General features: G+C 48.5%; 1 protein-coding gene across 1 annotated transcript in view; it reads left to right on the forward strand.

The window, feature by feature from the left end:
- The window catches only part of SECISBP2 (SECIS binding protein 2), a 31,765-nt gene extending 22,979 nt beyond the window's left edge, over nt 1-8,786 (forward strand). The window contains exons 15-18 of the mRNA XM_081213620.1: nt 5,161-5,381; nt 5,577-5,731; nt 6,642-6,843; nt 8,662-8,786. Of these exons, the coding sequence (XP_081069746.1) occupies nt 5,161-5,381; nt 5,577-5,731; nt 6,642-6,843; nt 8,662-8,726 (643 nt within the window). The 3' untranslated portion in view covers nt 8,727-8,786. The remainder of the gene's footprint in view (nt 1-5,160; nt 5,382-5,576; nt 5,732-6,641; nt 6,844-8,661) is intronic.
- The last annotated feature ends 5,154 nt before the right edge of the window (nt 8,787-13,940 follow it).

Genomic DNA, 13,940 nt, shown 5'->3' on the forward strand with positions numbered 1-13,940 from the left:
TCAGGGCTGCCACTCAGTCCCAGCTCACATAGGACCACGTTAGCCAGCGTTCAGGTTAAAAGAGTCTTTATTGGATTACAGCTTCCATTTCCAAACTGCAATATGCAGCCCTACTTCTTCTAGGTCAGACCGGCGAAGACCCGTCTGAGTCTCCGCCTCTAGCACACCAGCTTAATACCCTAGCCTTGCTCCACCTCCTGCGCCTTTCCCTCCGTCTCTGGGTCCTTCTGCCCCCCGGGGTCTCCTTTTTCCTACTCTCTTCTGACGCGGACCCCCCTGACCCTTCCGCCTCCTTGCGGCGGGCTTTGGGACCTGGTTCACTCTCTGGGCTGCTTACTGCGCCAGCTTCCGCTACATTTGAACTTGGCGTGCGCGCCCAACTCTCAACCTTCCTCTTGATCGTTTCGTCGCTCCCCGAGGTGGGCGTGACTACTCCTGACTCATGCCCTCCCTCCTTCTGAAAGCCTCCGGAACCCGATATCTGGTCCCCTTTCTCCCCGCTGTTCCCGTCTGGGTACGTGGGTCCCGATCTCCAACTGCTGCTCTCTGATTCCTCTCTGGACCCTTCTTCCTGGGGTGTCCCCCTGCTTTCCCCCCTTGCTCTGACTGCTGGCGCTCCCTTCTGGGAATCCTCGGACTCACTGGATAAGCTCGGCGATCTCGGTTCGTCATCCCCACTCATCTTTCCTTCGTATTCCTCCCCCTCGCTCTCTGTCTCCTCCCTTCTCTGCGTCTCTGCTTCTGAACCCCTGACATCCATCCCCCCCTCGAAGCCCCCCCTTCCCCCCTCCCCACTTTCAAGGGTGGTTGCAGGGTGCTCCATCATCACAGGAGTGAATGCCGGATACAGTTCGCTCCTCGTTGCTGGCCGCCAACTGAAGACCTCCGAGTCTTCCTCCTCGCGTTCGTCAACGGTGAGCTGCTCCGCCTCCATTTCAGTGCCGCCGTGCTCGAAACCGAGATCCTCCCCGCACACGTCCATGTCAGTCTCTGCGTCGGTCGCTCGACCTGGCATCTCCAGCCACCTCCGGCGCCACTGCTCCTCTGGCCGATCGTCCCACCAATACGAGGTGTCGGACGCCGAACCCTCCGGTGACCCCTCTGGGGAATGTGTGCGCTGTGCGGGCTCCCCGTCCGAGTCGAAGCCATGGAACGTGCTGGAGGAAAGTGTGGGCGTGAACAACCAGTCGTCGAAGAAGCCTGCTGGCATGGGTCTGTGTGGGAAAAGGGCATGAAACTCGTCCTTGAGCAGGGGTTCCTCCAAAGCGTAGTCTGGCACCCAGCTATTAGCACTAGCCCGGGTGCCCTCCCTGGCTAGGAGGTATTCCACCCCGTCTTCCCCCCATCTGGAGTCCAAAATCTCCGTGACTTCGTTGATGGGGTCCTGCTGTGGCAATCTTCCCGCCTCCGACCGCTCCTGAGACGGACTCGGTGCTGTTCCTGGTTCCTGGAACCTGTGAGGTGTCCTGTAGGGAGTGAGCACCGACCTGTGGAACACCGGATGCATCCTGGAACCCTCCGGGAGCACCAGCCTGAAAGCTACTGGGTTGATCTGCGCTTCGACTTGGTATGGACCGAGTTGCTTGTGCCCCAACTTCTTTTTGGCTAACGATCTGGTCGGCACTGCGTGGGCTGCCAACCAGACCCAGTCTCCCACTCGGATCTCTTCGCCAACCCGCCTGTGCTTGTCCGCTTGCACCTTGTATGCGTGCTTCGCTAGCTCCAGCTGCCGTCGGAGTTGATCGTGGACCTCCTGCAACTCAGACGCGAAAGCGTCCGCCGTCTGCGGTTCCCCTTCCCCCACTCTGTCCAGTCCCGGGAAGGTTCTGGGATTCCTCCCATTGTTGGCGAAGAACGGTGTCACCCCTGTGGACACGTGCTTCGTGTTGTTGTAGGCGAACTCGGCGAGCGGCAGGTAATCCACCCATGTCGCAGGCTGTTGATTGGCATAGCATCTCAGGTACTGCTGCATGATGGCATTGACCCTCTCCGCTTGCCCGTTGGTCTGCGGGTGTCTCGCTGATGTCAGGTTGATTTTGACGTTCAGGAAGCCCATCAGCTTCTGCCAGAAATTCGAGATGAACTGGCGACCGCGGTCGGACAGTATAGACCGCGGCAGCCCGTGCACTTTGAACACGTGATCTATGAACAGTTTGGCTGTTTGTTCTGCCGTGGCCACCTTCGCACACGGTATGAAGTGTGCCATCTTGGTGAACAAGTCCACCACCACTAGTACAGCCGTCTTGCCTCTCGAGCTGGGTAGATCCGTGACAAAGTCCAGGGCCACCCTCTCCCACGGTTCAAACGGCGTTTGCAGCGGTTCGAGCAGTCCCGCCGGTGGTTTGTGCACCGGCTTGGCCCTCTGGCAGGTGTCGCACCTCGCGACGTAGTCCGCGACTTCCCCTCTCAGTCTGGGCCACCAAAAGTCCCTTGCGACTAATTCCACCGTTTTGTCCGTGCCAAAGTGCCCGGCCGTGGGTGCGTCGTGCAACTGCTGCAGTACCTTGGCGCGAAGTTCATCTCCCGGCACGTAGATGGCCCCTTTACGTAAGAGCAAGCCGTCCCGTATCTGGAACTCGTCGCTCTTCGCCGTGCCCTTGTGCACCTCGGCCATCTTCGCCTGCGCGAATGAGTCGTCCTGCAACGCCCGCCGCACCGCCTCCAGGTCTACTGTGGCTGAAGCGCACGCCCACGCTGTTGGCGCGAAGATGTGCATGGCTGCCGCTGGCGTCGCCTCTTCGAGGTATTGCGGTTTTCGGGACAGTGCATCCGCCATGATGTTGGTGTCGCCTGGGACGTACTCTATTCGGAAATCGAAGTCAGCAAAGAACTCCGCCCAACGTATCTGCCTCTGGTTCAGGAACTTCGCCGTGCGCCAGTGCTCCAGATTCTTGTGGTCCGTGCAGACCTGCACCGTGTGCTTGGCGCCGATCAGGAAGTGCCTCCATGCTTTGAATGCTGCATGAATGGCAAGCAACTCCCTGTCCCAGATGGTGTAGTTCTGCTCCGACTTGCTGAGCTTTCTGGAGTAGAACGCTCCCGGTCTCCAGACCCCCTGTGGGTCCCTCTGCAGCAGGACAGCTCCCACTGCTCTATCGGACGCGTCTGTCTCTACCCGCATCGGTCTGCTGGGGTCGATATGCAGCAGTTGCTCTTCCGACGCGAAGAGACGCTTGAGTGCCTGAAAGGACTGCTCTGCCTGCTCCGTCCAGATGAATTTCTTTTTCTTGGAGCTTAGCGTGTCCGTAATAGCCGCCGTCTGCATCGCGAACCCTTTGATAAACTTGCGATAGAAGTTGGCGAAGCCGACAAACCGCTGGACCTCCTTCCGGTTGCGCGGGCTCTTCCAATCCAACACCGCTCGCACCTTGGCGCTGTCCATGGCTAGCCCCTTGTCCGACAACTTGTAACCCAAGAAATCCACCTCCGTCGTGTCGAACTGGCACTTCTCCAGTTTGGCGTACAGTCTATGCTGCTGCAACCTCTCCAGCACCTCCCGAACGTCTTGGTCATGCGCTTGCTGCGACTCGGAGAATATCAGGATGTCATCCAGAAAGCAGACGCACTTCTTGTAGAGGAGTCCCGCCAACACATGATGCATGAAAGCTTGAAAACAGTGAGAACCGTTTTGCAATCCAAACGGCATCACTCTGTACTCGTAGGTGCCCAGAGGCGTGAACATGGCTGTCTTCCACTCATCGCCCTCCCTCATGCGGATGAGATTGTACGCCCCTCGCAGGTCCAACTTGGTAAACACGCGCCCAACTCTCAACCTTCCTCTTGATCGTTTCGTCGCTCCCCGAGGTGGGCGTGACTACTCCTGACTCATGCCCTCCCTCCTTCTGAAAGCCTCCGGAACCCGATATCTGGTCCCCTTTCTCCCCGCTGTTCCCGTCTGGGTACGTGGGTCCCGATCTCCAACTGCTGCTCTCTGATTCCTCTCTGGACCCTTCTTCCTGGGGTGTCCCCCTGCTTTCCCCCCTTGCTCTGACTGCTGGCGCTCCCTTCTGGGAATCCTCGGACTCACTGGATAAGCTCGGCGATCTCGGTTCGTCATCCCCACTCATCTTTCCTTCGTATTCCTCCCCCTCGCTCTCTGTCTCCTCCCTTCTCTGCGTCTCTGCTTCTGAACCCCTGACAAACGCGCATGCTGGCATTCCATGCGGTGATTCCCAGAACGTCCGTGGGCCGGATCCAGAAGGCAGTTGGGCCTAATCTGGCCCCTGGGTCTTACAGTGGTGCCTCGCAAGACGAAATTAATCCGTTCGGCGAGTCTCTTCGTCTTGCGGTTTTTTTGTCTTGCGAAGCACGGCTATTAGCGGCTATTAATGGCTTAGCGGCTTTAAGAAAAAGGAAACAAACTTGCAAGAACTCGCAAGACGTTTCATCTTGCGAAGCAAGCCCATAGGGAAATTCGTCTTGCGGAACGACTCAAAAAACGGAAAACTCTTTCGTCTTGCGCGTTTTTCGTCTTGCGAGGCATTCGTCCTGCGAGGTACCACTGTAGTTTGCTGACCCATGTCCTAATGTGTTTACATGAAGGCTTTTGACCCTTAGTCACACATGGATTTCTCGACCTTCAAATATCAAACTGTTGATATTTTAACCCCTCCCATTGACAGAATCTCCTGATCTGATGTTTTGAGAAAGGAGGGAGTGGAAACTGCTCTTCTACTCTTCCGCTCCTGACTGACTGCCTGACTGTGTGTGTGGAGAGTCTCTTATCTATGTAGTGACTAGATGGCTGAGTGGGAGCTGTAACATTCATGCAAGCCCGTAGTTCTTTAGTTTGTAGTAGCTATTAGAAATAAAAGGAGTTATGCTTCACAGCTAGCTTCCGTGTTATTTATAGTCTGCATGAGTCTGGTGCTCACAATACACAGTTGTGGGTCCAGTGCACTGGGACCTGCTTTCCAGGATTGGGAGGTCTCTGAAAGTGCTCCAGTCGCCTAGTCCAGTTGGGGCAGAACCAGTTATTGAGCCCAGTCGCTGACATCGGTTGAAAGGCGTACCGACACAAACATGCTAATTACTTCTGGATATAGTTTGCTAATTTTTTTTTGTGTGTGTGTGTCTTTGGATAGAGTGGATGAGAAAGAAAGGAAGGTGGGGAGCATCAGACATTTGCCATAATACTGAAACAATTGGTTCTTTCTTTAGTTACTGCACCCAAGTTCTCAGCAAAGAGGTTGACAGCTGCGTAACAGATCTCTTGAAAGAATTGGTGCGCTTCCAAGACCGCCTTTATCAGAAAGACCCAGTCAAGGCCAAGACGAAGCGCCGGCTTGTTATGGGGCTCAGAGAAGTGCTGAAACACTTGAAGCTGAAAAAGTTGAAATGTGTCATCATTTCCCCCAACTGTGAAAGAATCCAGTCAAAGGGTGAGCCTTTCTATTAAAAGTATCACGAACTGAAGCAAATGCAGATCAGATTTCCGGTGGAGGGGTGTAGCTGAAGAACAAGCAATGCTGGTTTTCTCTTAAGATGTATCTGGGTGAATGAAGCCCTTTTGCCAGCAATGCTAATGAAATCGACCAGTTCTGATGCTTTTAATCTTCTTATTTGTTTTGCCCCAGGTGGGTTGGATGAGACTCTGCATCTCATCATTGACTCCGCTTGTGAACAGAACATCCCATTTGTGTTTGCTCTCAATCGCAAAGCTCTCGGGCGTTGCGTGAACAAAGCCGTGCCAGTCAGCGTGGTGGGGATTTTCAGTTACGATGGCGCTCAGGTGAGTTGTGCGAAAGCTGCCGTTGTGCCCTGTTCTGCATTATGCATTTCATTTTCAATGCAGTGGTACCTTGGTTATGAAACTTAATCCATTCCGGAAGTCCATTCCAAAACCAAGGTGCGCTTTCCCATAGAAAGTAATGCAAAACAGATTAATCCGTTCCAGACTTTTAAAAACAACCCCTAAAACAGCAATTTAACATAAATTTTACTATCTAACAAGACCATTGATCCATAAAATGAACAGTGTACTACAGTCATACAGTCAATCAGTAGCTGAACACACAGTCACAAAAACAAAACAAAAAGAGCCACAAAAACACAAAATAAATAGCAAAAACAGACAGACCTCAGCGTAACACTCAAAACAGAAGTGTGGCACTCAAAACGGAGCACGTTTGGCTTCCGAAAAAAGTTCGCAAACCGGAACACTTACTTCTGGGTTTGCAGTGTTTGGGTTTCGAGTTGTTTGAGTACCAAGGCGTTTGAGAACCAAGGTACCACTGTAGAAGCTTTTAAAGTATTTGGCCGCTAATGCTGAAATGTTTAAAAATATTAACCATCCTTAATTGTCTGGGAGTACTGTGTCCTTAAATCACCTTAGCCCTGTTGAGGTATTCTATTTACTTTAATGCTAGTGTCCTTCCCATCACCCTCCGCAAGTTTGAGCGCAGTTACCTAAACAAATAGAGCTTAGGGGGAAATCGACAAATAAATCCTCAACAACGTTCTGCTGCTGGGACCACTGAACAACAATTTTGGAATCTTTGATCTTTTCCTCTTTAAACATTCGTCTGAAATAAAATTGTGGAGCACGTTATCTTCTTGGGTTTGTGGAGAAAATGCTGAAAGCTTGGCGAAGCACTAACCCCAAATCCAATCTTAGTTTCTCGCTGCCTTTATACCCCTAGGACTATTTTCACAAAATGGTGGAGCTGACAATGGAAGCGAGGCTGGCCTATAAGGAAATGATTGCGGCATTGCAGAAAGAGTCAGCTGAAGAAGAGAAGGAAAGTGACTCTGCAAACTTGAAAACCCTTTGTAGAGAGCCCAGTCCCCTAGAGGCTGGTGAAGTGCCCCTTCCAGAGTCTGATGAGGATGTCCCAAATTACAGTGAGTTGTGTGTGTGCGTGATTTAATGTGGGCAGTCTTCTCTCTGGTATTAATCGGCCATCTTGACTGTTTGGAACAGGGGTCAGCAACCTTTTTCAGCTGTGGGCTGGTCCACCATCCCTCAGACCATGTGGGGGGCCGGACTATATTTTTTTGGGGGGGCGAATGAATGAATTCCTGTGCCCCACAAATAACCCAGAGATGCATTTTAAATAAAAGCACACATTCTACTCAGGTAAAAACACCAGGCAGGCCCCACAAATAACCCAGAGATGCTTTTTCAATAAAAGGACACAATCTATTCACGTAAAAACACGCCGATTCCCGGACTGTCCGTGGGCCGGAGAGAGAAGGCGACTGGGGCGCATCCAGCCCCCAGGCCTTAGGTTGCCTACCCCTGGTTTGGAACATGAATGGTCTGACACAACTCTTTAATTTCTGGTCTTTCTTGATTTGTCAGATATGCTGGTGCTAACTTTGCTCACTTCGAAAAAAAGGAACAATCTCACGTCCATGTGTGTTGCCTTTTGTGCTGCCAAGTTCAGTAACTTTGGCCACATAAATATGAGTGACTGCCCCCAACCAGTCTCTTCTGGCTATGAAATTGCTGTAGCAAGGCCTCTTGGGGTGGGTGACCAGCACAGTGTGCAGGGAGCTCTCTATGATACCCATATGCAAAGGAGTGTGTGTGAGAGGGAGATAGAAAAATGGTGTTGGCCTGTCTGGGGAAACCAAACCTGACAAGCAAAACAAGTGTTGCTTTGTCCATCTCAGTTGTTGTAATGAAGGCTGGCATTACGGTAAACACTCTCAGGCCTGCCAAACTTCTCGCCCATCCATCATATTTGGGTACCAAACTTAATCAACATTGTAGGATCCCCCTGCAGAAATCTACCTCAGTTCCAAGCTATCTCCAGCTGAGAACGTGATTTCTTTGCACCTGTTGTCAGTGATTCTTCTGGTTTACAGACTCTTCCCTTTTTCTTCATACGGGTCAAAATATTTTTATTTTATCGTTTTGCTGCATTTGACCAGTCATGGGAAATATTGATGCGATGGCAACCACCAAGTTTATTTTGCGGATGCCAAACATCACTTTGTGAGAGCATCGCGCTTCCTCTACAACAGGATAAATCCTTCACTGATCTTTCCGGAGTTCTGGGGCTCAGAGTGCTGAGCCACTGAGCTACCGTGTGATTGTTTTCAGATGGAGGCCTGCCAGTCTGACTGTTGCTTGTCTGTGTCTCGGAGAGAGAGTGAAAGCGAGCTGTTCCTTTCTCTTGTGTCATGGAACATATGGGGCTGTTCATCTCGCTTTGCTGCCCTCTACAGCTTCCAGTGTTAGCTGCATGCTCTTCTAATTTCAGCTGATAAACTTTGCTTCAAACGATAGATTTGACTGGGCATTATAAAAGTACGTTTGACAGAGCTCTCTAGCTTATGCTTTCTTTCATAGAAGAGCGTAACTAAAAGCAATACAAAATAGATAACTGACAGCTGACAACAAATTAAGCAAAGCTCTTATCGCATGGAGCCTCTTTCCCTCCCCTTCTTTAAACCTGGCCCTATTCCGCTGCCTAGATTATCTTGTTTCCTGCGTAAGGAGGCTAATCCTTGAGTCCTTGAATTATCAAGCGTTTGGGGATCTCAGTGCCTGATAAAGCAATTCGAAGGTTTAAAGTGTGTATGAAAGCATTTCCAAATGCAGTTTTCTCAAGGCTGTGGTGCAAACAAAGCATTGCATCCCCATAGCTGTCCTTGCATTTGTTAGTCTGAAAAAAAAATGTAACTCTAACCTTCATACATTTTTTTCCCTAGTTAAAATCTGGAAGCGGAAGCTTGAAGAGGAGTATAACCCATACACACTGGAGCTGGAAAAATAGTCAACTTCTGAAATGTTGACCTTGGGTTTTGAAGAACCTCAGTAAATCAAGACTACCTTATTTGGCCTTATTTGACTTTTTTTTTAATTCAGAAAAATTAAGTGTATGTATATATAGATATGTAAATAACTAAATTATCTATGATTAATTATCCAAACAATATGGCTTATAATGTTAAAAAATTGTCTTATGATTGTACCTGGCAAATAATCACAATGGAACACGCCGTTCTGGAAACGTGGTTTGTTAAACCTTACAAACCCACTGCTGACTTGGTTGTTTAAAGGTACCTTAGGGTTTTCTGAGATTGTTTGCGGGCTCTTTGATGCTGGGGAATGCAGTGGTTTCATTCCTTCTGCACTGAAGTTGGTGGCCTGTGCTAGTGGAATGATGGAAGCGGACCTATTTAGATTACCCTCCAGCCATAGCAAAGTCCTTTAGACCCAAGTACGTGATGCCGGCCTCTGCTGTGTAAAGGCAGGGAGTCCATCTGACAGATCTCACCAGTTACACTAGTGAACTTGGCTTTAGGCAACGTGCTGCCTCATCATCTATGGGAGCAGCTTACTTTGCAACCATGTGAAGGAGAGGGCGGAGAGAGGAAACAATGACCATCACCTTTGTACTTTCTCCATCTGCTGTGTCAGTGGATATACCGTACTTTTCAGTGTATAAGATGATGTTTTTTACTGCAAAAGAATGTTAAAAATGGGCATGTCGTCTCATACACAGATAGTGCAGAGGGGAGATGGGTGTTTGGTTGATGTCGCAAGCAGGAGCTTTTAAGCAGCGATTGGGTGGGTGAATGGTGTCTGCTGGTGGCTCCTTTGGATTGGTGGCTGCTGCTGTGGCAATTGTGTGTGTGATTTGTGGCTGCTTGCGGCGATCTGGCAGACGCTCGGTGGGTTATGTTGCACGTGCAATTGGTAGCATCTTGTCAGTCAGTTGAGTGATTTTCGGCATTCCCCCCCCCCCACACACACAAGGGCTTTAGTCCCCCAAAATAGGGGGCATCTTATACATGGGGGCATGTTATACACGGGAAAATACGGTAGTGGTTGCTGTTTCAATGTGCAGCAGCCCCGCCATTTACGTGAAGGTTCAGTTCTGGGGGTCCACAGGGAACTGCAACAAAGGCAAAGACCCCTGGAACGACCCACCGGCAAGGTGGATGCTTGCTTGCCAGGCTCTGGGGACATTGCAGGAGGGCTCAGGGGTGCTCTCAGAGCCAGCTAAGCAAGAAAAACCTACTGGGTGTTCAGGTGGTGGTGGTGGGGATAAATGGAGAGTAAGAAATGGCAGGTTTTCTCCGCTCTCCATTTATTTATTTCCCCCCACCTGCGATCGGAAGTTGTGTGCCCAGTGTACACCTTCCTCAGCCCCTCGCTCACACTTCTCAATATAACCCTGTGTAATTGCAGGTCTCACGTATGAGGTTGCTTTCTGATAAGGTGTGGTTTTTCGTTTTAATCTTAACTTTCTCTCTACTGATAAGAGTGGGGTGCTGTAGAGCCTCTTTACAAAACTTGCAACGCCCCACAGTTTCATTCTTTGATGGGATTGCAGATAGCATAGGGGTATCTTGAGACTCCAGGTAAAGGGTGGTATATACATTCAATAAATAATAATAATGATAATAGGGCAACTTGGTGTGTAGATCAACTATTATGGACAAGCCTATTACCAAAAAAAAAAAGAACTAGGCTTACTTCAAATATAATCCCACCTAGTAGAGCATTCAGCTGCTTATTAAACACTGATAAGTGGTATTTGGAAGTATGGAAGACTTTTAAAACTAATTTCTTCAAAGTCCCTAAAAAGATGCCAGGAAGAAAATGGTTAACAAAAAAAGAACTGTGATGATATGCGATGGCATTTAAGAAGACTGATCATAAACTGGATTGTCTTTTACAATAATATGAGAGAAGTACTGAGAAATTACTGTTCCTCAGGTTCCACTTTGGCACAGCAACAGTTTTGACCCCACGTGAACTGGAAGGTGAGAGGCATGGGGCGAAGCTTGGTTTGGGCTATCATCAGGCCGCCTACAGTGACAAAGGGCTTTTGATTTCAGCCGGGAGCACCAACTGCTGTGGAGGAGTTTGGCACTCTCCTCCCAAAAATGTTCAGCTGCTCATATTCCAGCCAGAGAGACTTGGAGGACTCCTGTCCTTCGCTGACCGTTTTGTACTGTGCCTTCCCAAACTTTTCTATGTCTTCAGCCAGCTTGGGTTATTTGGTAACTGTAAAACAAAGCTAAATGGCTTACAACATAACATTTGTGCTTAAGTAATAGGTGCTCTTTCCTGGTACTGTGGCCAGACTTTTATTGCAAAAGGCTGTTTTTTTGCCTTCGCTGTGTGTCATTTTATTTTATTTTTTAAGATGGACACTTTTCTTGTCCATTCTTGTAATTCAGTAACATCGGGTTTCTTCCCCTGTACTGAACTTAGCAGGTGCTGTTTGCCCTTTTCATAGTGTGGCTTTTACATAAGACTTAAAGCAAGAGACTTGATGTTCGTTAAAAAGCACATCCTGCAAGGTTAAAATTCAAGGACAGGACTGGGGAACACTGATTTTTCCTGGCCTATACCTGTGGCCAGTTGCCAGGCAGTGCCTTAGTGCCAGGTAACTGATAGGCGGTGCTGGAAGCTGTGAGATAGCTCAGTCAGTAGAGCATGAGGCTCTTAATCTCAGGGCTGTGGGTTTGAGCCCCACATTGGACAAAAGATTCCTGCATTGCAGGGGGTTGGACTAGAATGATCCTAGCGGTCCCTTCCAACTCTACACAACTTGGTGGTTATACTAGGCAGGGTCAGTAGCAAGGGCATTTGGCTAACTATTTGTTGTTGTTGTTTAGTCGTTTAGTCGTGTCCGACTCTTCGTGACCCCCTGGACCAGAGCATGCCAGGCACTCCTGTCTTCCACTGCCTCCTGCAGTTTGGTCAGACTCATGTTTGTAGCTTCAAGAACACTGTCCAACCATCTCATCCTCTGTTGCCCCTTCTCCTTGTGCCCTCCATCTTTCCCAACATCAGGGACTTTTCCAGGGAGTCTTCTCTTCTCATGAGGTTCCCAAAGTATTAGAGCCTCAGCTTCACGATCTGTCCTTCCAGTGAGCACTCAGGGCTGATTTCCTTAAAAATGGATAGGTTGCAGTCCATGGGACTCTCAAGAGTCTCCTCCAGCACCATAATTCAAAAGCATCAATTCTTCGGCAATCAGCCTTCTTTGTGGTCCAGCTCTCACTTCCATACATGACTACTGGGAAAACCATGGCTTTAACTATACAGGCCTTTGTTGGCAAGGTGATGTGTCTGCTTTTTAAGATGCTGTCTAGGTTTGCCATCGCCTTCCTCGCAAGGAGCAGACGTCTTTTAATTTTGTGGCTGCTGTCACCATCTGCAGTGATCATGGAGCCCAAGAAAGTAAAATCTCTCACTGCCTCCATTTCTTCGCCTTCTATTTGCCAGGAGGTGATGGGACCAGTGGCCATGATCTTCGTTTTTTTTATGTTGAGCTTCAGACCATATTTTGCTAATGAAACTATTTGTAGGACCTGCTTTAATTCCCTAAAACTCTAAGCCTGGATACTTCATTTAACAAAATCTACTACCATAAAATGTGTCAGCCGGCTTCAGATCCTGTGACCCAACTGTGACAAGTGTATGGCGGAACACTTGAAAGCAGTACATTATTAATACTTGAAACAATAGTGGAAACTTACTTTGAGTTTTGGCAGTAGTGTTACACAATAGCAGTGGGCAAAGATGTCCAGCAAGCTTGGTGAACGGAAATTGCAGTTTATCCCATTTATCTGGGAGTAAGCTCTATTAAAGTTCTTGAGACTTCCTTCCAATTAGATATGTACAGGAGTGTGATGTGAAGAACTTTCTCTGTTGAATTTGACCTGGCTCATACTACTGTTTGGTCAGCGGCCATTGCCTTTCGCTGATCATGAAAGCAATTGTTTCCATCCCAGTTTCATTTGCGTTGTTAGATCTCGGCTTTCTAACAGGAGAAGTGGATAACTGCAAGTGTTTATCACAAATGTATGTGGTTTATTGCTAGTACAACAAAAGGCACAATTTAAAACTAAATGTGGGGGAGCACAGACCACTTCTCAGGGAGAGCTCTAGGCTTGGCATGTGTGTCCAGCTGCCTTGGCACGTTCATTCATAACAAGGAACGATAATCACTGGCGTTATCCTGCAAAAGTAGGCAGCGCCGTTGGGAGTATACAAGCTGCCATCTGCCCTGTAACAATTCTGTCGAAATGCTGACCCCATTTCAGCTGATGAAACATTAAATCGCAATCAAACAGCAAACCTTTCTCACTTTCACCAAGTGATTCGTCAATGTATTTATAGCGTCGTGATCCAAACCAGATCGTATGCTCGGCAAAAATGCTCGTGCCCAATATATATTTTTTCCTGTTTCTCCTTTCGACATCTGTGTAAGAAGTAGTTTGAGTGGGTGGGGATGCTTGTGAAAGGGAAATGTAAACAATGTTGAGCATTCAGATCTGGTATGCACTTATCTCTGCCATATGATGCAAGAAGTGTATCTGAAGAAGTGTGCATGCACACGAAAGCTTATACCAAGAACTAACTTAGTTGGTCTTTAAGGTGCTACAGGAAGGAATTTTTTTATTTTGTATATGATGCAAGAGTTTAACTTGATGAGTCTTTGTGTTTAAAGGTAAAAGTAGGTGTGTGTTTTTTTGTTTTAAGGAATTTTGTGGCAGTGGAAGACTTCTTAGACTTTGGTTTTGGTTGCTATATATTTTAGCTCAGAGATGGAAAACCTGTAGCAGCCTCCTAGCCATTGGACCACAGCTCCCATCTTCGGTTACCAGTGGTTACTGGATGGACTTGATGGAAGTTGGAGTTCACTATAGTCAGGTGGTCCCTATTTTATCATTAGTTTCACAGGAAAGTGAGGCGACCAGTAGGACTGGGCCATATATCAATACATCGTCCAAAACTGCTTTGAAGCCCACATCGGTTTTGCAATTTTTGACCTGGCACTATATTGTGAATCATGGTGTGTGTATGTGTGTGTGCTGTGCAAAAATCACAATGTGGGAAAAGCCGCAAAGCCAGTACGTTGTGATGTTTAGCTGGTGGTGCATCACAGTGTTGAAAGCCAGATATCGCCCAGCCCTACTGACCAGCCAATGTAGGTGTTAGAATTGCCACAATGAAACTGTAT

This window comes from Podarcis bocagei, assembly GCF_964188305.1.
Source record: "Podarcis bocagei genome assembly, chromosome: 11".
NCBI classification, from domain to species: Eukaryota; Metazoa; Chordata; class Lepidosauria; order Squamata; family Lacertidae; genus Podarcis; species Podarcis bocagei.